Source organism: Monodon monoceros, unplaced genomic scaffold, assembly GCF_005190385.1.
Source record: "Monodon monoceros isolate NGI ecotype Baffin Bay Population unplaced genomic scaffold, NGI_Narwhal_1 Super_Scaffold_20, whole genome shotgun sequence".
NCBI lineage: Eukaryota > Metazoa > Chordata > Mammalia > Artiodactyla > Monodontidae > Monodon > Monodon monoceros.
Genome location: NW_021703777.1, coordinates 50,282,088 through 50,307,067, shown reverse-complemented (window position 1 = coordinate 50,307,067; position 24,980 = coordinate 50,282,088). Strand labels below are relative to the sequence as shown.

Here is a 24,980-nt window from a genome sequence, read left to right as displayed (position 1 = left end):
ATAAATCGTTAGAGAAGAGGCATATCTCAAAAACTCCAGGGGAAGCCTGGGGACCTGAAAACCTATGGTGAGCACCTCATTGTTCTTTCTGTGAAAGAAACCTCAGTGGATCCCTGCATTTTGCTTAGATTAAAGTAGATTTTTCCCCATTTAAAATAAAGTACACCATTCAACTTTTCTGGAAGGAAATTTGGCCATACTTATTGAAACTTAAAACATACATATCCTTTACTACAGTACTTCTAGGAATAATATCTACAGAAATACTCCCACGTGTGTGAAAAAAATTTATAAGGATGTTCATTGTACCACTTTTATAATTACAAATTAAAATGGGAATGGATTAAATTTCCATCAAAAGGAAATGTAATATAATGTAGTCATTAAATACATGAAATTAAATCTGTACTGACATATATGGTCATCCATTATTTGTTAAGTAAAAAAGTAAATTTCAGAGCAATAAACATAATAGGTCTTATTTTTTAACATACACAGTTATATTTTGATGTTTGATTTATCATGTATACATGATAAATTAGGGATGTCTGGGAAGCCGTTTGGGAAGGAGATGGAGGTGAAGAAGGATTGTAATTTTTCATTGTCTGAACTTTTTTTAATTACACAAGGTATATCTTCCTGAAATACCCTCTATTCAAATGGTAGACATTGGGTAATATGATGTCTGCCACTAATAACTCACCTAATGAAGTGTTGGGAAATGAAAGAAACCAAATGATTTCACAGACAGCTAAGTCCTCATTGGTCCCTCAGTTGCCAGCCTCCTGGACTCAAGTTTAAATTCCTACTACAAACTCACAGCTCATGAAAGGGTAAAATTTTTCATCATAGAAACTAGAGAAATCAACTGGACTTTGCACATTGTCTCACCTGTACATTTTGCCTAGTGAAGAAAAAGGTAACAGAAATGACCATGTTTCAAATAGAGCATTCTTTTTTTTCAAGTACCACCTTGTCTCAAAAAGAAAAAAATAGTGTGAAAGAATAACACTATTTTGTTGTTTCAGGTAGTAATTTGAACAGGAAGGCCAGGATTCTCCTGTTTTGTCTTCTAGGATCAACTCTGTCATTACCAGTAAGTGCAAAATGTATATTTTATGAACCAACCAGCCTGAGCTGCACCTCTCTCTCTACTTGCCCTCTGCTAAAACTGCTCCGTGACCCATTCCTTTAGTTTCCTGTTTTTATTTTCAAAGTTGAAAGATGATAAACTAATGAAGTATTACTGCATATTTCAATGTACTTACATTGTTAAAATACATCCAATCTATCGTGGATTGAGTGGACTAATTTTATAATAAATTAATTTTTATTATTATCTTGATTTATTTTTGAATAATAAATTATTGATTATTTGATTTATTTTGAATAATAAATTGATTTTGATTATTTTTGGCAGAGAAATAGGGTAGAAATTAGGAGAAAAAGGAATGATTTAGATTATGTCTGCTCAAAGTGGATAATGATTCTACTTCCAAAAAGAAGTTAAGATTTTCTTGCCAACTAATTATTTTCTCATGACCAAAGATGTAAACTAAAACATTCTGATTTTTCTAATTGGAAGCATGAAACATCTAGATTGTATAAACTCTAAAATGTCTACCAAATCATGCAATAGTAAGGGAATATTAGAAAGCAGTCAATATTTTTTACTTAGAACATTTCATCACAAAACCTGTTCATATATAACAGTTTTTTGAACAAAAAAGAGCACTAGTATTCAAACGTGTATTCCAACTGTCCTTCAATATTTTATAGACATAATATGGGTGGTTTGGGTCTCTAAGTGACTTTCCCTTTGTTTGAGATGCTTCAGTGTGGACAATAAGAAAAAAATTTTTAATATTTACTGTGAATTAGCAGAACAAAAAGAAACAATTCTCAGTTAGGCCTCAAGCTCACTTAACACTTCCTTACTCATCCATACAATCAGCAAATATTTACTGAAAACTCTCTGTATACCATATATTGTGCTAGTTCCTGAAGACACAATGGTAAGAAAAAAAGGCATGATCCTTCGTGGTGTTTACAAGGGCTATAGATACAAAAAAATATTTTTAATGTTAAATTATAAATTATAACCATGATTAGTTCTATGAAGGACCTGAACAGGGTGATCTTGGGGGAAGGGGATGGAACAAAACATGAATAACAAACCTCCTTCTTATTTCATTGCAAATATACATTTGTCGGGCTTCCCTGGTGGTGCAGTGGTTGAGAGTTCTCCTGCCGATGCAGGGGACACGGGTTCGTGCCCTGGTCCAGGAAGATCCCACATGCCATGGAGCGGCTAGGTCCGTGAGCCATGGCCGCTGAGCCTGCACGTCCGGAGCCTGTGCTCCGCAACGGGAGAGGCCACAACAGTGAGAGGCCCGCGTACCGCAAAAACAAAAACAAAAACAAATATACATTTGTCCTTTAAAGAAGTTGTCTACAAAAATGTGATGTTTAAACAAGGTAAATTAGGAAGTTAAATTCTTTGTAAAACATGGATTTTGCGCTTCACCGAAGAAGGTTGTCAAAAGGTTCTTCTAAATAAGGTGTCTCTAGTGAATTTAAATTACTATAAAATTTGTAAAGACTCAAGACAAATAAAACTTTCCTGGAGCACAGCTATCATTCAAAGCAGACTGAGGAGTGCTGTGCAGGTTAATGCAGATTGGGAGCGCAGTTAGAAACAGTGGTGCAGGGAATGTGGGAAGAAACATTAAAATGTTTATTAGGTATAGTATTGGTATTTATTAAATAAAACTCAGGACACATAGACAAGGTTTTTAAAAATGATTTGTACATGAATTTATTGAATTATCATAAAGGTATATAAAATGAATCGAACACTTAAAGCAGCCTAGCAATTGCTTTCAGTAAATCAAAAGTTTGGGAATAGGGTACACACTGGAGATGGGACAGGTTGCATACTCAGAAGAATAGTCAGGCTAGGCCTCAAAAAGAAGGTGAGCTCGAGCAACAACATGAAGCTGGTGAGAAAGTGAGCCAACGATGGGGGAAAAAGCATTCCAGACAGAGGGAACAGGTGAAGATGAGTCTCTGAGGCAAGAAGCAGACTTGAGTGTCCCAGAGACAGCAAGGAGCCTAAATAACAGTAGGAGAGTGAACAAGAGAAAATCAGGTAGGATTGAAGGTCAGAGAGGCACTGGGAGCCCAGGGCCTGAGGGCATTTTAGGCCATTGTATTGTCCCTGGCTGAAAAAGAAGTCAAGCCACGGATTGAACAAAGACGTAAACACACCAGACTGTTGTTTTAAAAGGATCGCTCTGACTGCCATGCTGACAGTGGATTGTAGTGGATGAAAACACATTTGCAGAATTTATATTTACATAATCTTAAGGCTTAAAGGGACTCCTAAGGACAGATAGTACCAATCTTACCTCTTACAACTGAGAGAAAAGACCAAAGTGAAATCAAGAGTCATTGGTAGCTCCAGGATATATCCAAGTGATCCAAGGGTTAATGCAGTGCTGGGGGGCCCACAGCACACTGCCCTTGGGGATGCAGCCAGGAGCAAATGCCAACCAGAGTCAACCTGGCCAGAGAGCTTCCACCTGAATGCAGATGGAATACAAAGCAAAACATATAGAAGGATTCATTTCTTCAAGGACCAAAAGCACTTGCAGGGATCCTAGTTCAGGCTCTGCAACTCAAAATATCATCTTGGCAGGTGACACTGCTTCTCACTTCCCTCTTCTATAAAACAATACAACTAGATCATATGGATTCAAGGAGATTTTTACCCCTAAATTTCAGTTATTCTTAATACACTAGGAAAATACCCTGGCCAGGAAGGGGACAGAATTTCCATTACAGGAAGTGACTTGTCAGGCACGAGGTAAAATTAGGAAGCTTTGTGAAAATGCAGTAGAAATCATGGCAGCTTACCTTCAAGCTTTGGGAAAAAGCAAATGTGTATAGAGCTAAGGTGTGGACTATATATTTCATGTCCTGGAAAAGGAGGAAAGCACTTTCAGAAAAGAAATGGGAACCTAGGAACTACCTCCAGAAATCCATGTGCCTTACCTCACCCTCTGTCCCTCCCCAGAGCACCCCTCCTGATCTGGCACTTTTCTGCTCCACAATTCCATCTCCTGTCATGCACAAAATGTTCCACGGAGTTAAAGCTGCTCCAAAACACACAGAGACTAAAGACAGATGTTTTTGCATTTGGGTCAACTTGTTACCTCCTGGAAATAAATGGATGCAAAACCTCAAACACATCCCTGCTTCTGCAAAAATTTGTTATCACAGATGCAGCTCAACCCTGCTTTGGTAGTTCCTCCAACAAAGCTCGTTCCAGGTCAGGCAACACTGCTAAACCAACAGCAGCCAAATCAGGTAAGAGTCCTACAATGGGGAACATTTAGAGATCAGCAAAGGAAACATGTTAAGACTAGTGGATTTAAAATCAAGATTCAGCCAAAGTCTCATGACTGAGCAACAGAGAGAAAAGCTTTATTTGGGGGAAAATAAAAACAAGAAAATACTTGTTTTCAAAACTTTGAGCAAGAAAACAACACATCTTCATTCTTTTTCCTTTTGTCTGAATAATAATTTGGTTTAGCAACCAAATCTAGTAAACTCTGAAAAGCAATAGCTACACCTATTGAAACAGCTTGGTCATCTATGCCCTTGAAGTACTGTGACTTAATCATGTATGGGATTTGCCAGAACTAGCAGGGATTAAGAAGTAATCTATAAAAATAATTGCAGATTTCCTCGTGGTTTTCTTAAATTTCATTGTTGCTGATGAGCTGATGTGTTACTGTAAAATCTGTCTTTGAAACATATTTAAGTACATATGAAAACTGCATGGTCTCCTGGCTACCCACCCCCTTCTTCCCACCCTTCCTCTGTTCAAAAGGACCTCTCCTTACCTACATCTAGACTTTGTGAAATAGTACAATAATACCAGTCTAAAGTTCTCTTTTTGGTCTATGGACATTATACAATACTCATGTCAGTAGCTGACCTCCCTCCTTAAGGAACTAGAAGCTCTGGGGACCTTCTTTGAAAAATAATACAAAGTTAGATATGTAAAATTAGTTACTAAAGTGAATAATTTATAATTAGATAAGAAATAAGAGTAAATTACATATTTTTAAGCTGATAAATACCTTAAACTTGACACATTGCTAGAGTGCCTCCTAGGGCCACGGAAGGGGGCAATGTTAGTGAGAGGCCCTGAAGCTTTACCTTCGTGGTAAATCCACCTGTGACTGGAGTATAGGTTACTTGAGGATATCCTCCACTGACAGCACTGTAAAACCAGACAAGCTCTTGTCTCACACATCAATTTCAATGCCCTGCAGGTCTTCCCTTCTTTAAGTCTAATTCCATTGACACAGATGCTCACACTGGGGTCAGACCTGCAACTGGTAAGTACTCTTTTTTATCATTTTAATATCCATTGTTAAATAAAAATAATACCTAATGTGGAGGGTATGTGTGTGTGTGTGTATCCATAGATGTACACATGCACACATATTTATTGTAGTGACAGAGGAAAGTCAAAGAGAGTTGAGTGCTATTCAATACATCATTAGAAAATTTTCTTAGCAAGAGAATCTCTAAAGGAATTAATCTAATTCTTAAGTCTTTAGTTCTTCTCACCTCCTCTCCGAGCTCCCCTCCCCATTCCTCTGACACATCTTCCTCATGGCCCATACAACATACACATACACACACAAACACTATGACTACTCTCATTGCCCCAAAAACAAGAGCAAACAAGAAGGGGTAGAAATATCTACATTCTTTTCATAGAATATCTGTATAGTTTAATCTGTTTGGGGGATAAAATAATGTTTCTTTCCTGCTTAAAATGGATTTTTTTCACTGGTCTGACTTAAATATAGTACTAGACCATATTCAGACTAGATACTTTATTCTGAGCCTCACAATTTTCATGGGGATACCTATGAAGGAACTCAGTCCTTCATAAGAAAGTCATCAGAAAAATTCCAGGAACCCTTGCTGTTACAGCCAAAAAGGGAAGGCAAATATAGAATCACTTAAGTAATCCTCAGGAGAATGGGTTAAATGCCAAAGAAAAACTTAATATGAGAAAATTAGTCCTGGACTTGATTGTTGTACTAGTAGACTAAACAAGTCTTTGAACTTCATTTCTATATCTAATTCCAAATGCAGTGTAGTGTACTATATATTTGCATAGCAAATCCTCCCTTTTACATTTATTAAATATGAATTCGGGTCCTGGATGTTTGAACTGAAAGAACACAATGAAAATCTTCCTCGTTGCTCTACAGCTAAATCCTGCTGCAGGGATGGCACCTGGTACCCAGACCCTCCCACTGACCCTGGGGGGATTGAAGGTACAGCAGCAGCTGCAACCACAAGTGAGTTCAAAGACCTACTAAGTTTAAAAATGGGGAGCATTTTCCCTCAGGTGAAAGCCTAAAGGGGAAGAAAGAATATTTTCAAGGTTCTTTAAAGTTCTACCCTGATAATTTGCAGAGGGATGTCCTACTAAATTTAAAGCAGTCTTTGGCAATTTGGTTCTTGCTGAAATCCCATGAGAACACACCCAGAAAACAGCATGCTGCCCCATAACCTCTCTAGAATACATTTGTAATAGGTAACAGGAAATGTGAAGAGTTGGGGAAGATCGAGAAGTAAAGAATAAACGGGGGGATTGAGAGGTATCAGGATTCTTCTCCAGCTTGCTCTGTTTCTATTGAAGACCTTCTGGGTGACCAAAATCATTCCAAAGAAAAAATAAGAGATGGATAAAGCTTATTTCCAGCAAATCTAATCTCATCCTTTTTGTGTGCTTTTTTCATGACTCCTCTCGTGTCCCCAAGTGTTCTCTTGTTCATTCTCTCCTGCCATCATTATTTGCTTTCAGGAAAACCCCCAAAAAAACCCTCACATGAAGATATAAATGACATACTTAGGACATCACCTCTTTCCAAAGTGTTTGCATTTTAACTGCAAAGTCCAAATTTTGTCTTCTTGGAACTTCTCTAGTTAAATTACTCTAGAGAAATATATAATGATCACTTTATGACTAAATTGGTTACTGTTAACTAATTCTCCCTAACACGTGACCTCAGCCCCTATCATTCCCACGTAATGGTCTAATTTTTTGTAGAAGCTTTCTTGATTATTACATACATAGTATATGTTAACTATAGAGAATTTAGAAAACACAGATAATGAAAAAGAAAAAATAAAATTTACCCATAAGCCTACCAGCCAGAATTAAACACTGTCAACATTCTAGGTTATGTCCTTCCACTCTTTTTCTATTCATATAAGTACACTTTTTAAAGACAATATGTTCTTACGATATCTGATGCTCTATAATCTAATTTTTTCACTTAATACATTTTGAATAGTCTTTCCTATATTTTGAATATTCACTTATAACATTGTGAATCACTTATAACATTGTTTTTAATGATTGCTAGTATTCCATCATATTGCAAAAATTGGGGTTTTTTCCAAAATTTTTGCTGCTATAAACAATTCTACAGTGAACATCCTTTGACTAAGTCTTTGACCACTTCAGTGATTATTTCTTTAAGACCAGTTCTTAGGAATAGAATTTGTGGGTCCAAAGATATTCAGAACTGTAAGACTTTTAATACACATTCCCAAATAATGAAGCATGACTATACCTTAACCATCTTCCTACCACTATGGACACATCCAAATTATAGTAGCAAGCTTATATTAATTAGTAATTATAATCAAAGCTGAGTTTAATTAACAAAATTAATTTAAGCTGCTCAATTTAAATTCTATATCATATGCAACTAATACTTTTTTCTGTGCCTTTTGTCCAAAATAACAACACAAGAAACTCTATACTTCTTCATTTATTCATATTTGTAAAAATATGTAACATAACTAATTTTTACATTTCTTTTTTTAATATTGATGTGTATGCCTGTCTATCAGTCATTACTTATTCCTTACAGATATATTAGAGCCTTCACTCAAAGTATTTGCTGCTTATTTATATCTTAATAATAAAAGTGATCCTCAGAAAAAGACTAGAGAGAGTAGCAAATAAAATGAGAATCTCTTTACTACATGACCCTGGTGTAATCCATCTGCCAATTGCCCAGGTTCAGTTTCAGTTGCTGGCCTGCTCTAACCTGGAAGTCAGGCTTAGTACATCTTCATATCCACCAAAGAATATACCCACCAGAGTCAAAGGCATAAGTGGGCACTGTAGATGTTACTAAAGATTCAGTAGAGATGGTTCGACATTGCACGCTCCCCAACATGCAATAATATAAATCAATCCTCGTTCTCTGTGGGGATTCTTCGATGTCTCTAGGCTATGCCACCACCAAGGGTCCCCACACATGCCTTCTCCTGCGCAGCCCCAGTCCCTCCGACCCTATCTCTCCCTATGTAGAGGACCTTACATCCCTGCCAGAAACCTGGGCAGCTGCCCACAGCGTTCTTTTATCTAAGGCAGGCCAGAGTGGCTAAGAGTGAACTCTAGAACCCCAAAACTTCTGGTCAAATCCCAGCTCTCCACTTACTACCTACGTGGCCAAGTTACCTAACCCTCTGTGACTCACTTTCTTCATCATATAGAATAGAGGTTAATTAGAATCTACCACTAGAGCTGTTAGGATTAAATGAGTAAATCTACATAAAACATTTAGAACAGTGTCTATACATGGTACTCATTCAATACGTGTTAGCTATTATTATTTCAAACAGTATCTCTGTCAAAAACTAACACTTTTTCTCCTTGTTACATTGGTGCTACATTACTTAATTCTTACGTTTTTTACTTAGACATTTGTGGTTTCCTTTTGTATCTTTCTGTTCCTTCCAATTTGCCTTTAAAGAAGAAATTTCAATTTTGTTTTCTCCCAAATCCTGTGTCCCTTCCCTTCAATCCACTTTTCCATTGCCACCCTGAAGATGAGTTGCTTTTGGTCAGTAGCCAGGGATCTGACAGAGAGTAAGGCTTTTTCTTAAATGTGTGTACTTTTTACCTTTTGGCATTATAGGTGCTACTGTACAAACTTCTTGAGAAATAATAAAGTTAAGAGTCTTTTTATAAGACTTTCAAATCTTTTAGGTCTGGAATATTAAAAGTCTCATTTTGATAACTTTTGTGACACTCTATGAGATTCTATAGAAATAAAAATAAACCTTAAAACCCTAGTTCTTTCTGACAAACCCCATGGTTAGTTCTTAGAGTGCTAGAGCACACCAACACCTTACCCAGTTCTTTCCAACTACAAATCCATAACATGTACGCAGTTCTCCGTGACCAGTGTGGTATTTCTCACTTAGCTCTAAGAACTCTGTTAGGATGAGCGTTGTTGAACAATATCAGCCAAAATTTCCTTCCAGTGTTCTATTTTAATATCAAAATATCCAGGCAACCATTATGAGACTAAGTACACATGCTTCAAGAAATCTTGATATTTTAAAGTATCCATTACATGTTTTAATGTATCTTCTGAGATGTCATATAAAAGAAACACATGGATTTTATCAACACGATTGCTTGGAATAATTTTAGGTTTGGGGATAGCTTGAAATCAAAGTTATTTTTTGTTCATCCAATTTACTAATTTCTACCTTTTACATGTGCTGCTTTGGACTGGTATCTAAATCTCTGGGTCTAATCTTCTTTTTACAAACTGGATGAGTTCCAATTCCCATCCTGCTCTGTGAGTCCATATATATGATCATAGATGATACATTAAACAAATATCTATTCAGTAAATATTGTATGCTTTTTAAAAGTCTCAATATTTATATCACTACCAGAACTTACCTTTTAGTATATTTTTTCCTACGTCTTTCACTCTTTTTTCAGGTGTTACCAGTTATTGTAGCACACCTTGGAGCCCAGGTAGGATTATTTTGTAAAATGATTTTTATTTTAAATCATCTTAGTGTGAAATATTTCATCCTATCTCAATTCACCAGATAGTTGCCAAGTTTCCTATTTACTTTGCACTGTATGGACACTGATAATAACAAAAATAATTATTGAGCACTTACTATGTGCCAGGCACTGTTCTAGTACTTTTTATTTATTATGTACTATCTCATCTAATTTTCAAAACAATCTTTTATAGACAATATTTTTATTTCTAATGTGAAGATGAGTAACTGGCAATACTTACAGTTAGTTATTTACAATCACACAGTTAGTAAATGTCACAGATGAAGCAACCAGTCAATCCTTTAAACCACACTCTTAAGAAAATATTAAATTAATGGGCTGATCTAATAATTAATGATTTGGGGGATTTTTATCTCAAATTTATTTATTAACTATATATCTTTTCCCTAAAAATGACACACTTTCCTCTCTATTTTCCTTTGTGAAAGGTAATTCTTGAGATCACTGATAAAATTACCAAGACCCAAGATCAAATATGAACATCAGATGGCAGCTTTTACTTCTAAAAGCAGAATCAAGTATAAAATTCATATTAAATCTTAATTCCACATATGGGAACATATTCCAAGGAAATAATCTGAAATACAGCTAAGGTTTATTTACAAATAAATTCATCAAAATAATTTTATGGTAGAGAAGAATATTAGGTGCAACCTACATTTAAACAAAAGGAAAATTATTACGTAAACTGTACAACATAAAAGCAAATACTTTGTGACTATTCAAAATTATATTTATTAAAATTTGTTGGTAATGTGGTTAAATGATTGCTGCGTAGTATTAAAAGAAAAGGTAAGACACATTGTAAAAATTACATGACTTCTAGTATGTAAAAAAGAAATGTTTGAAAAACATCTGCAAGAAAAAATATCACATTCTGCATGACGGAATTTTTTTTTATTGCTTTCTGCATCTTCCAAGTCTCCCCTCATGTGCATCTATTACCTAATTATAGAAAACATGTAACTTCTGTAATGCAGAAGACCTCCCATCACTCAAATAATAAACGTTAGTAGTTCAATGTCATGTGCTAACTTGAGTTTTGTGATACAAATCACAAAGGCAGTTTAAATTATTGTTGAAAATAAATACATATCTCTTTATAATATTTATAACTATTTTAAGTTTTTAAGTTATTATAATATATATAATTTATATATTGCCTCAAATATATTAAACCTTGCTTCAAATATATTAAAAATCTGTCTAATAACTTGTGTTATTTTCTTTTTAGGGTGCTATCCTAAGCTCAGAGGAATTGGTAAAAAGAAAAATTAATTACTAGTATTTCAAATTCCTTTCACTGCTACCACAATGCTGTTTTCTATCGTCATATAGCCACTTTTGACCACAACCCCTAAATCTGGTGCATACTATCATAAACTGAACACTTTTATAGGTCCTCACATTAGGTTAGCTTTTGTCTAGCTGGGGATTTCATCATCCTTCTCCAGCTACTTGTCCCCATTAGTTTGACTTAGCTTTTGTTTTCCACACATTGATGTCAGATTCAGTTCTATCCAGAAAGCCAATTCATAGTTTTAAACTTTGTATTGATTAAAATGTAGGATTGTAAGTTACTGAAATGCATGCAGATTTAGAATAATATACATATTGATATTTAGCGCAGGAAGGATTAATTTTTTGACTTAGATGTTTAATGTTTATAGAAAAATTTATTATTTTTCTAGCATCTTATGGCGATGAATGAACTCTTCTCTATACATATGAATAACTAGAGGGCTGACCCTAAATAAAACTCATAGTACCATTACTAGGCATTTCTATGCATTTCCGTATAAGTCATTTTCAGAGAAAAAATATTTGAATTAATATGGTATCTAAACATGACACTGAAGTAAAGAGTTGAGGCAATATCTGGGAAGATAGTTTTTAAAACTCTATTATTAAAAAGGTAGGGATTTGCTGTCCATAAATAAAATCAAGTAACAGGGCTAGACTGTCCATAAATAAAATCAAGTAACAGGGCTGTTTTGCCAACACTGATACATGAATACCCATATCAACCAGTTATTGACCCGATTCTATAAAACAGGCACCTTAGTAGATTTTTTTACATGTGTTGCCTTTAATCCTCACCAGATTACAAAGTAGAGTAGAGATACCAACTTTATATAAAAAGAAACTGAGGCTCGGAAAGCTTAAGCAAATTAGGTCTGAAGGTCAAAAAAATAAAAGTAAATCCAGATTGAAAACCATTTTTCTATCCACTATACTAGTGGATAGAAAAATGGTTTTCTTTTTCTTTTTTTTTCTTTTCTTGGTGAAACTCACAGTAAGGGCTATATTTTTTATGTAACTAACACACACACACACACGTTTTATGAACAAATATTTACCCTTAGTATATATAGTGCACTGGTAATTTATAGTCTATTATTTTTGCCTTATTTTTTAATGATGGGCACCACTCACCTTTATTTTATTTATTTATTTATTTATTTAGCTGCATTGGGTCTTCGTTGCTGCACGGGCTTTCTCTAGTTATGGCGAGTGGGGGCTACTCTTTGTTGCGATGCGTGGGCTTCTCATTGTGGTGGCTTCTGTTGCTGCAGCGCATGGGCTCTAGGCACACGGGCTTCAGTAGTTGTGGCACGTGGGCTCAGTAGTTGTGGCTTGAGGACTCTAGAGCACAAGCTCAGTAGTTGTGGTGCACGGGCTTAGTTTCTCCGCAGCATGTGGGATCTTCCTGGACCAGAGCTTGAACCTGTGTCCCCTGCATTGTCAGGCAGGTTCTTAACCACTGCGCCACAAGGGAAGCCACTTTCTTTATTTCATATGTATGAAAGTCCCAACTCCCAATTTGAAATTTTCTGTACTCTACTCCTATCTCTCACTCAGCATAAGTCTAATTCTGGTTCCAATACCTCATAAATCTAAGACAGTGTTTTCCAAACATCAGTCCTGGACCATCAAACCAGGACAACTTGGAGAGCTGGTTAAAAATGCATATTTCTGCCTTCCAGATGGTGCTTATGCAAACTAACAATTGAGATCCACACTCAAAGAAACGGACCTATATCTTAATTTTGAATTCTCAATGCTTTTTATTCTGTGAGAATGCTGTCAGAACTGAGAGGTCCCAGAGAACTGGTTCTTGCCTGAACTCTCTCCAAAACCAGCTGATTTCAAATTATTACTTCTTAGGAAGAACTTTTCACAGTAATTTATTCCCGGGGAAAAACAACAACAACAAGTGTAAGTAGCAACAACATTCATTACCAGTGGGCAAATCACTGACTGTCCAAAAGAGAGAAGATCCACTGAGTAACCTCAAGGAATACACCAGTGGCTGAATTGCCAAAAGAAACGTTTCTTACTGAATATTCCAATGCCTTTGAAAAATACATCAAAAGAAACTTGAAGGGGTGAAAAGCATGAGATAAGAATTGATTAATCTACTTGAACTAATTTTTCCATTAATTTTTAGTCTCTTAAATTACTCTAAAAAGAAATATGGGCAAAGGAGAGACGATGCTTTAGGTCAATAACAGAAATGCAGCCCCCTGTAATTGTATGGATTTTCTCCCTTAGTTCTACCTCCAGATACACCTGATATGAACAAATGATGCATTATTCCTCTTCCTGTGACTGGCTTGATTCTGGCTTTCCCTTTCTGAGGAAAATGGAGCACAGCAAGGAATCCCAGTAATGAAAACAGCATCAGGCTTGGCTTGGGAGAGGGAGGCATTTCCTCTGAGGAATGCTCGATCTTTACTGTTTTTTCTGACTCTACCCTCTCCATCTGTAAATCCTACCCAAACTTGCTGCCCTCAAGGAAGAAAAAGCTGGTTGACCACCTTTTAAATGTGTTCCTTTGACTTTGTTTTCTATTTCTTTCTCTCATTCCAGCCAGTGACCCCCCAAATCTTAACAGGATTTATCTTCCATCCCTTGTTTCCCGGAGCCATCCTGCCCACCAGTCAGGCTACTCCAGAGGTCCAGAATGGAATCCTTCCTGCAGGACAAGCAGGAGCAAATCCTGCCATCCGGGGAACCTCAGAGGGCCTCTTCCCAAATACCAGTGGCACAGATGACGACTTTGCAGAGACCACCCCTGTAGGCATCCAAAGGGGCATACACACCACTGAGGATACCACCACAGGGTCACCAAAAGGTAAGTTCTCCAAGCCAGGAAAGTGCCCCAGGGACGTGAAAGTCATCTGCAGAGTGAGAGAGGAGTTCTTTGTCTTGCCTTGACAAATACAGATCCCAGTAATATCAGGGAGCCCCCTTACTCACTCACATTTGATTCCAGCAATGTGAGGGAGTATTTTTACTGGGCTACCAACCCTATTGGATCTATCCAGAAAGAAGACATTTAATTGCTGGCATAATTTACTTTCCATGTTAGGTCGGAGCTGGAAATATTTGGAAACAGACAGTGTTCTCCATTTCCCATCCCCCCCCACACCCTTCAAACACACACAGGACACAGTTAATCAATCAAGATACTCTTTTCCACTCACTAAGCATGGATGAGCCTCAGAACCTGCCTAACATAAGGAAGGTCTGAGGTTTCAGAAGGTTGCAAGCTGCCACTAGCAATAGACTAGAGCTACTGCAGTGCATGAACCCATGTGCCACTCCCCTCACATGGGACTTAAGAAATGTTGCAAAAATCAGCTCTTCTAGTACCAACAGAGATAATCATTTAACCTGTGAGGATGTCCAGACCCACATGTTCCAAATATCCAAATGGACAAAAGAATGGTTTGCTATTGATACTCTTGCTCCAAAGAAATTTTGATCTCAAGTAAAAAATGTTTGAATTCAATATGCCTTTACCTACATTTAAAAAGTGTCTTTTTTTCTTCCAGGAATTTAGTAAGCTGTCTCAAATTTTTTCAACTAAGCCACCTCAAATGTGGTGATACATAAGAATCTTTTTCATTGATCATATTATGGAATAGACTGAGACATACTGGAGAGTATCAGAAGAAATTAATTCTTAGTTTACCTAAAAATTTTTTCTTGAAATTTCAGAAGATATACACTTCCTGGAGAATACTGACTTCTGAAAAAGAATACTAATTAAATGGATAAATTTATCTTTAAAATATAACATTATGCCACCTTAGACCCAGAAGATATGTATATTAAAATGTATTTTGAAACTGACTCTTTTTCTTCTTTGCGGGTGAAAGCAAGTTGGACAATTTCAGAAACTCCATTACTTCAGGATACTTAGATGGTACTCTTGGTCTAGACTTTCTTTGGAAGCAGACAATGCTGCAGTCATGGGAGTGGACATCCAGCTGTGTAAGAAGAGTTCTAATTTCCTCACAACTACCTTATGACCCACTCTATCCCATAAGAGCCACAAATTTAATTTTTAATATTCAAATTAAAAGCAAATTACATATGCATCTAAAATATGCAGTGGAAGTCAAGAATTATAATTCATATTGTCTGTCCTCAAGTTGCTTATACACAGAGCTAGTGATTATGGCATTTAATCGTTAATTTGGTATGCCTGAGTAAGAAATGAAACTGATAAAATACCTGCTAAAGAGCTTGAGGAATCACGTTCCCTGACTTCAGACTATACTACAAAGCTACAGTAATCAAAACAGCATGGTACTGGCACAAAAACAGACATACAGATCAATGGAACAGGATAGAAAGCCCAGAAATCAACCCATGAACCTATGGTCAATTAATCTATGACAAAAGAGACAAGAATATACAATGGAGAAAGACAAGTCCTTCAATAAGTGGTGCTGGGAAAACTGGACAGCTACATGTAAAAGAATGAAATTAGAACATTCTCTAACACCATATACAAAAATAAACACAAAATGGATGGATTAAAGACCTAAATGTAAGACTGGATACTATAAAACTCTTAGAGGAAAACATAGGCAGAACACTCTTTGACATAAATTGCAGCAATATCTTTTTGGATCCACCTCCTAGAATAATGAAAATAAAAATAAACAAATGAGACCTAATTAAACTTTAAAACTTTTGTACAAAGGAAACCATAAACAAAACGAAAAGAAAATCCACAGAATGAGAGAAAATATTTGCAAATGAAGCGACCCACAAGGAGTTAATCTCCAAAATATTCAAACAGCTCACACAGCTCTATATCAAAAAAACAAACAACCCAATCAAAAAAATGGGCAAAATATCTAAATAGACATTTGTCCAAAGAAGACATGCAGGTGGCCAAAAAGCACATTAAAAGATGCTCAACATTGCTAATTATTAGAGAAATGCAAATCAAAACTATAATGAGGTGTCACCTCACACAGGTCAGAATGGCCATCATCAAAAAGTCTACAAACAATAAACCCTGGAGAGGGTGTGAAGAAAAGGGAGCCCTCCTACACTGTTGGTGGGAGGTGAATTGGTATAACCACTATAGAGAACAGTATGGATGTTCCTTAAAAATCCAAAAATAGAACTACCATATGATACAGCAATCCCAGTCCTGGGCATATATCCAGAGAAAACTATAATCTGAAAAGGTACATGTACCCCAACATTCACTGCAGCAATATTTACAATAGCCAAGACATGGAAACAACCCAAATGTACATCGACAGATGAATGGATAAAGAAGATTTGGTATATATATACAATGGAATATTACTCAGCCATAAAAAAAATGAAATAATGCTGTTTGCAGCAACATGGATGGACCTGGAGATTATCATATGAAATGAAGTAAGTCAGAGAAAGACAAATATCATATGATATCACCTATATGTGGAATCTTAAAAAATGACACAAATGAACTTATTTACAAAACAGAAATAGATTCACAGACGTAGAATACAAACTTATGGTTAACAAAGGGGGTAATGGGGGGTAGATAAATTAAGAGTGTGGAATTAATATATACACACTACTGTATATAAAATAAACAACAAGGACCTACAATATAGCACAGGGAACTATACTCAATATCTTGTAATAACCTATAATGGAAAAGAATCTGAAAAAGAATGTATATATACACACATATATATATAACTGAATCACTTTTATACACATGAAACTAACACATCATTGTAAATTAATTATACTTCAATATAAAAAAATAAATAAAATAAAAATTTTAAAAGTATCCACTAAAGTTGAGACTCTTGCTCTGCACGCCTAAAAGGTAGAATTTAATCTGATTTAAATTTATAACCCAGACCACTGCAGTTCATTCAGAGTGGGAGGGAGTTGGAGGGATTACTATAAACTACTGTAGAGGTCCCACATAGGAAAGATATGAATAGGTTTAATAACATTCCTCATTATATTTGAGTCAGCCCCATCAGTATGGAAGAAACCTAAATATATACCCACACAATATATTCCATGTTATGTTTTTCAGGTGGTTAAAATTTTACTAGTGGTTAAAGATTTATTAGCCACAGTGTTTCAAATTTGCAGAGCTGAATAACATATTATGAATTGTTAAGATTTTTATAGCCAAATAAGAGTAAATTAGGATTTAATTTTCAAAAAATACTTTGCCATTAATGTCATGTGATACTAATTAAAAGTGCTAATCAAAAGATTTCCTAGGTAGCCCTCTATCAAAAAGCATTCTCTCTGAGCCTCATTTTTCTTATCTGTAAAATGGGGGCAAAAACCTGTTATAGATACCCCACAAGTTTAACAAGATGATCAAAACAGGTAATACATGAAAGTGCTCTGTAAACTCCAAACCACTGTAGAAATTCATTTTGTTTACTTTCAATATCCTTCAAACCAATTAAAATTACCTGTCCTTCCAGCCCCACATCTTCTCCCTGGTCTTCCTCAATATATTTTAATTATTAGTGTAGGTATATAATTGCCAGCTAAGCCATCGAGATCAGGTGTCTTCCTGGGTATGCTACACTTGGGGGAATCTGAAAACTTCCCAAGGCTAAAGGCACACAGATGGATTTAAAGGCTCAGTTTCAACATTTACATCCCACATATGGACTTTCCTAAGATAGAGCTGTCTGAGAACATGTACTACATTTCTTCCTCTCCTTTCATAGTCACTTTTTTCTCACATTACAGAAAAAAGACCTATATCTCATCTGTCACTGATCTCACTGTGGAAAAGTGTTATGTCATAGAAAACCCCCAGGACACAAAACAAACAAAGAATTTCAAATACTGGTGCTGGTGTTGAGAATGACAATGGCCTTTTAATGGCCTTTTACAACTCAGGTAGTTTCTTATTCTTAGCTTTCAATGAAATTAAATGAGGACCTACTGGAATAGGAATTTGATCATTGAAAACATTTTTTGTTTTAATGAGGTACGCGAGCCTCGCACTGTTGTGGCCTCTCCCATTGCGGAGCATAGGCTCCGGACGCGCAGGCTCAGCGGCCATGGCTCACGGGCCCAGCCACTCCGCGACATGTGGGATCTTCTCAGACCGGGGCAAGAACCCATATCCCCCGCATTGGCAGGCGGACTCCCAACAATTGCACCACCAGGGAAGCCCTGAAAACATTTTTGATGGTAGAAATTAAAACTACAAAACATTAAATGTTTAGTTACTAATTCATTTTAAAATATCAATAACACATAAACTACATGTCAATACAAATAGCATCCTTTTTAAATTAAAAATAACTTTTTTAATTTGACGAGAATGCTCAATTTAATTAACAAAATTTAGTGAGAAGAATGGTTTTATCTTTGAACTCTCATGTCTGACTTAATAGAAGATGTTAGGATTCTCTTATCTGCTTCTGCATTCAATCTTCATCTGTCACAATATCACATATGTAGCTGCTGGAAAATTCTACTGTATATTCTTCATAGAATGAGAATGACAAAGGAAAATGAAATCTTTATATTATTATGAAAATAGTTTTATCTCACTGACCTATCAGAAGAATCTCAGGTCCATTTACGTGGAATTTTAGAAAATGCGAAGTTACAGTGACAGAAAACAGATCAGTGGCCACCTGGGGCAAGGGTCGGTGGAAGGATTGACACAATGGTTGCTCGAGTAAAGTTTTTATGGTGATGGAAACATCTGTATCTTGAGTGTGGTCATGTTTCCAGGAGTATATGCAGTCACCAAAATTTTACCAAACTTTGCAAAAAAAAAAAAAACAAGATCTCAGGGACCCCCAAGAATCCTCACCAAATTTTGAGAATAACTTTGAATGATGTTGCATTCACATTTTTTAATCCTCTCCCTGATTATATATTGAAAATGGCATAGTGATCTACCACATGTGTGTGACTTTACACACAGACATTCTCGTTGCTTATTGTACTGCTAGTCTGTGCCCTACACACACAGTAACTCTGATAAAATCAAATTTATTCAATTCCCACCAAAAAAGAAAAAAGCTATAGTAAATGTATAATTGTATGTGCTGCAATATCAAATATATTCCTGGCAGAAAACATCTTCCCTTTAAAGAAGGCATCAGTGAAAACTGAAAATTCTGCTTCCAATTTTACAGTCTGGTAGAATTTTACACAGACTAGTTTCTGGCTTCAAACATTACAGACCTTTTTTCTCTTTCATTACTCATACTTCTGCTGCCAAGCACCACAAGACAAGTTCATGTGGCAAGGCCAACTTTTGCCTTTCACTTTGGTGTCCCAACACTGAAACTTTGAGACAGTAGGGGGTAGGAGTATTCCTGAAGCCATTTCTAAAGTGGCAACTTATTCACAAGCCACATACATATAGCCCACTAAAACCAAATTCAATATCTCCCCAATTCAACCTTTCTGAGGCAGATCTTGAAAATGCCTGTGATAACCCCAATGCCATTGACGCAAATTATGATAAAAGAAAAGTCAACATGGAGAGAAACAGATGTCTTCACTGGTTGTGATTAAAATATCTTACATTTTCAAGAGTTACAAATATAAGACCCCACAAACACACACTCTCAGGGCTCGAGAAGGAGCCTGTGTGAATGAAAGTCCCTGCAGCTTAAACTTAAACTTTATTGGCTTTATAATTAATCTGTCTCTGCCTCACCACTTTTACTCAGTTGTATTTGCCCTTTCTTCCTCTGTATTTTGTGTTATTTTTGAAATAATCCTATTTATGTCCTTATTGTAAAGCAAAAATTTCATAATAACACCTCCCATGTTCTAGGTGACAAGTTCTGCTTAGAGTACAAAGCAAAGGGAAATAATATATACTGAGAGCATTCTATGTAAGAAGTGCAAAATATTTTTGGAAAATACAACTCTAACTTACTCTTGGTAAGGTAATGGATACCAAACTCTAGAGAGAAATGCCGTCCAATAGAAATACAATATGAATCACATATGTAACTTAAAATGTTCTAGTAGCCACATGAAAAGGTAAAAAGAAGTAGGTGAAGTTAATTTTAATAATATATTTTATTTAACCATATAATATATATAATATTATACCCTGGACATACATATAATACAAACAATTTATGATCTTGGGGCTTCCCTGGTGGTGCAGAGGTCAAGAATTCACCTGCCAATGCAAGGGACATGGGTTCGAGCCCTGGTCCGGGAAGATCCTACATGCCGTGGAGCAACTAAGTCCATGTGCCACAACTATTGAGCCTGCATGCTACAACTACTGAAGCCTGCGTGCCTAGAGCCTGTGCTCTGCAACAAGAGAAGCAACAGCAAAGAGAAGCCCACACACTGCAACGAAGAGTAGCCCCCACTCACCACAACTAGAGAAAGACCCAATGCAGCCAAAAATAAATAAATTAATTATCTTTTTTTTTTCTTTTTTGGTTACTAAATCTTTGGAACTAGATGTGTGTTTCAATTTGCATCTCAATTTAAACTACTAGCCACATTTCAAGTGCTTAATAGCCACATTTGGCTAGTGGTTACCATACTGGATAGTGCATGTCTAAATATAATGGAAGAGCCACAGGGTTAAAAGTAACACCCCTATTTTAACAACAGGAAAATCTAAAGCTTGGTATAAGTAACATCTCCAAGGTCACTCAGGTGCTAGCATTTGGTGGAGATGGAGTTTGAACATGGGTTTCCATAACAAGTTATAAAGTTGAAAGAAACTTTTCTAAATTACCAAAAATAAAAATCAAATTTAATCAATAGTGTTAGAGAAAAGACCAGATCATAAAATAATATAAAATCATTGTAAGATGAAGAGAAAGAAGAGAATCTAGACATTGACCTTTCACAAAAATTAACTCAAAATGGCTCATAGACCTAAATGTAAAATGCAAAAATAAAGATCCCTAGAATATACAGAAAGAATATCTACATGACCTTAGATTTGGAGATGACTCTTTAGATACAATATCAAAAGTACTCTCCATGAAAGAAAAAATGGTAAGTTAAAGTTAAATTTTTCTGCTCTGCCAAAGATAGGGGTAAGAGAATTTTTAAAAAGCCATAGACTGGGAGAAAATCTTAGCAAAACATATATCTGATAAAGGACTGGTATCCAAAATATACAAAGAACTCATAAAATTCAACAATAAGAAAACAAGTAACCCAATTTTTTGAATGGGCAAGAAATCTGAATAGACACCAAAAAAAAAAAAAACCCATACAGATGGCAATTATTTGGAATATGGGAAAACAATTTTCAACATCATATGTCAGCATGATATTGTAAATTCATAAACAATGAGATACAACTGAATATCTATTAGAAAGGTTAAAATTCACACACTGGTAAAACCAAATGCAGGTAAGGATGTGGAGCAATGGGAACTCTCATCCATTGCTGGTAGAAATGCAAAATGGTACAGCTACTTTGGAAGACAGTTTGGCAGTTTCTTACGAAACTTAAAATACTCTTAGCCACGTAATCCAGGATTGCACTCCTTAGTACTTACCCAAATGAGTTGAAAACTTAGGTTCACACAAGAATCTGCATAAAAATGTTTATAGCAACTTTAGTCATAATTGCCAAACTTGGAAGCAAACAAGATGTCTTTCAATATCTCAATGGATAAACAAACTGCGGTACAACATACAGTGGAATATTATTCTGCTAGCAAGCCACAGAAAGTCATAAAGTAATCTTAAATGCATATTACTAAGCAAAAGAAGCCAATCTGCTAGATACACACTGTATGATTCCAGCTGGATGGCATTTTGGAAAAGGCAAAACTGTGGAGACAGTAAAATGATCAGTGGCTGCCAGAGTTTTGGGAGAAGGGAGGGATGGACAGGTGAAGCACAGAGGATTTTTAGGGCAATGAAACTATTGTGTATGATACTGAGATGGTAGGTACACATCATTACACATTTGTAAAACCCACATAATATACAACATAAAGAGTGAACCCTAATGTAAACTATGGGATTTACTTAATAAAAATGTGTCATTATTGGATCATCAATTGTGACAAACGTACCACACTAATGCAAGCTGTTAACAATAAGATTAACTGTGCAGGAGACGAAAAGGGGATAAAAGGGAACTCTCTGTACTTTCTGCTCAATTTTTCTGTAAACCTAAAACTGATTTTTTTTTTTTTTTTTGCGGTACACGGGCCTCTCACTGTTGTGGTATCTCCTTTTGCAGAGCACAGGCTCCAGATGCGCAAGCTCAGCGGCCATGGCTCATGGGCCCAGCCGCTCCGCGACATGTGGGATCTTCCCGGACTGGGGCACGAACCCGTGTCCCCTGCATTGGCAGGCAGACTCTCAACCACTGCACCACCAGGGAAGCCCTAAAACTGATTTTTTAAAGTCTATTAATTTTTTTAAAATACCCAAAAAATTACTGGTTAGTATTTTAAAATATTAGCCCACAATGTTTGCAAATTGATATGGTTTGCTAGAAATGACTAAGAGATAGAAAATACCACCCCCTAGTGGCCCTGAGAAAGAAAACTACAAGTAATGAAACAGCTAGAGTCAAAGAAAAAGCAGCAAGTGTCCCTTTTGTGGGACAAGATACTTCTAAAAACAAATTACGTCTCACATATGATAACTATACATAAATCCAAGTAAGAACCCAAGTATTCAGGAGGAAGGGTGATTAAGGACAACATTTAAGGAAAATCAGAGAGTGTATGAGCAAAGTATCAATATATAAGTGACTGATGCCTTATAATACCATGGGAGTGATGTGGAAAGAAGGAAACCAAATTCTATAACTCTTTCAACTGTCTAAGTATTCCTTGGGTAAGAAGGCCTCGGCAGGCCAGGAAACGAAGTCACACTAAAGGGCCATAAAAATGCAGGTCCATCCTCCAGTAAAATATTGGCAGACCTGACCAGCAGATGTAAGATATAAGATCTAAGATGTAAGAAGCCACATTCAAGAAACTCAAGGGGACTAAGCAAACACAAGTTGAACTTTTAATTATTAATATAGTTAAAACTTTAAATTTGTTAAACAAAAACAGGTTACCATATACCCAATACAAAATGGGTCATGACGGACCTTAGACCAACACGTAGGACAAATAATTGCAACAATTATTCACTTCAGAATAAAATTTAAAAGAACAGCTAATTTGAATTAAACTTCCTTTAAACTGCAAGAAGACATTACATATAAGAACATCTCAACAAGTATTGTACTTATGTCCCTTACAGAATCTATCAAATATTTTTAGGACCCAAAGATCCTGCCATTTTATTTGTGTCCCTATGTAACTGAGAATATAATTGAGAAGCCATAGACTAGAAATCATAGAAGGAAGATAGCACATATGAGAGCGCTTTCTGTGCAGATAAACACACTGCCCTCCCACTACCATTCCAGGTGAATTCCACTGGTGTTGTGGACAGATTCATGCTACAGATAGCATCCTCAATATTTTGAATTCAACCTCCTGGATGTCAATATATATTGCTAAGGATGTTTACTTTCACCCTACATTCTAAGCTTTGGACCTATGAATTCATGAGCTCTTTATCCAAATGTATCTAACATGCTGTTAAACCCCTCCATTGGTTCTCTTAATTGTGTTCATTGACATTTTCAGTTCCAGAATTTATATTTGGCTCTTTTTGAAATCGGCTACACCATATTATATAGTTTCCTGTTGCCTGTCAAAGATTTCAAGGCTTGCTTTTATCTCTTTGAATGTAGTCTTAGTTTTATCAAAGCAAGGTATAATTCTAATTATCTCAATTCCCCATCCGTTGCTTTCTATTTTCTGTTTTTCCTCTCATTCTTCCCATAGGATCTTGCCTCCTATTGAATCAGGTTATCTTTGATAATATGTCGAACTTTGTTGCTAAAAATTTTTGTAGAAACAATTAGTGCCAGAGGGTATTTTTGTTTGTTTCTGCCAGGAGCCCAGGGAAATAACAACCTGGATCATCCTAATCCAGTTTTAGAGTTTGAGATTTTTCTGGGCCCTCCAAATAACAGAAAGGCAGGCAGCAGTCCCTCGAGGGCAGCTGACTTACTTCTGTTTCACCCCTACTGGTCCCTAATCAATGGCAGGTCCAGGGCTCCCACCTTTGGTGGGCCCTGGACTCTGACTGCTGTCCCTTCAGGCTGGCCAGACTATTAAACAAACTCTTCTAGATTGGCAACTAGAATCAGCGCAAAAATGGCCCTAAATGCTGGACTGTCCTCTCTAGATTTCCATCCCCTCCTGGATCTTAGCCTAGTAATTCTACACTATCTGATTAACTCTTTGATGGTTTTAAAATTTTTGTGTGTCATTCAGTTTTTACTTGTCTTGAGCAGGAAGAATCAGTCCAAATGACTTTATCGTTACTGAAAACCAGGATTCCATTCCTGATCTTTACTCCTAACCCATTCCACAGTATCTCTGGCAGGGGGAAGATCTATGAACAATCAAAAGGTGTATGATGCTCAACGATGTGGCCAGTCCCGACACCTGATGTGGATACTCACCCCCGAAACTAAGAGTGTGGATACTCACCCATGAAACTAGGAGTGTGGATACTCACCCCTGTTCTCAACTGAGGCTTGGTTGCTGATTCTGTTAATTTAGGAACAACCCCACATGGTGCCTCATGTCACCATATATCAAATAATAAGTGATTATTCATTAAAAATACAATACTTCTGGAATTCTCAAAAATTAAATGTTAATGGTCCCCTTTTGTCATGAATAAA

General features: G+C 36.3%; 1 protein-coding gene across 1 annotated transcript; it reads left to right on the top strand.

Annotated features, from left to right (window-relative positions):
• Positions 1-544: 544 nt before the first annotated feature.
• Positions 545-24,789, top strand: AMTN (amelotin). Its single transcript, XM_029234694.1, has 9 exons — positions 545-590; positions 1,029-1,096; positions 4,285-4,371; positions 5,346-5,411; positions 6,303-6,392; positions 9,857-9,892; positions 11,184-11,210; positions 13,823-14,087; positions 24,665-24,789. The coding sequence occupies exons 1-9, from the start codon at positions 545-547 to the stop codon at positions 24,787-24,789; spliced, it is 810 nt and encodes a 269-aa protein (XP_029090527.1).
• Positions 24,790-24,980: the final 191 nt, after the last annotated feature.

Bases quoted from the DNA above. Each gene is read 5' to 3' on its own strand.
- AMTN (XM_029234694.1), top strand. From the start codon at position 545: ATGTCTGGGAAGCCGTTTGGGAAGGAGATGGAGGTGAAGAAGGATT. The intron at 6,393-9,856 runs GTGAGTTCAAAG...CTCTTTTTTCAG, and splicing joins AGCAGCAGCTGCAACCACAA to GTGTTACCAGTTATTGTAGC. The intron at 14,088-24,664 runs GTAAGTTCTCCA...CCCATTCCACAG, and splicing joins CACCACAGGGTCACCAAAAG to TATCTCTGGCAGGGGGAAGA.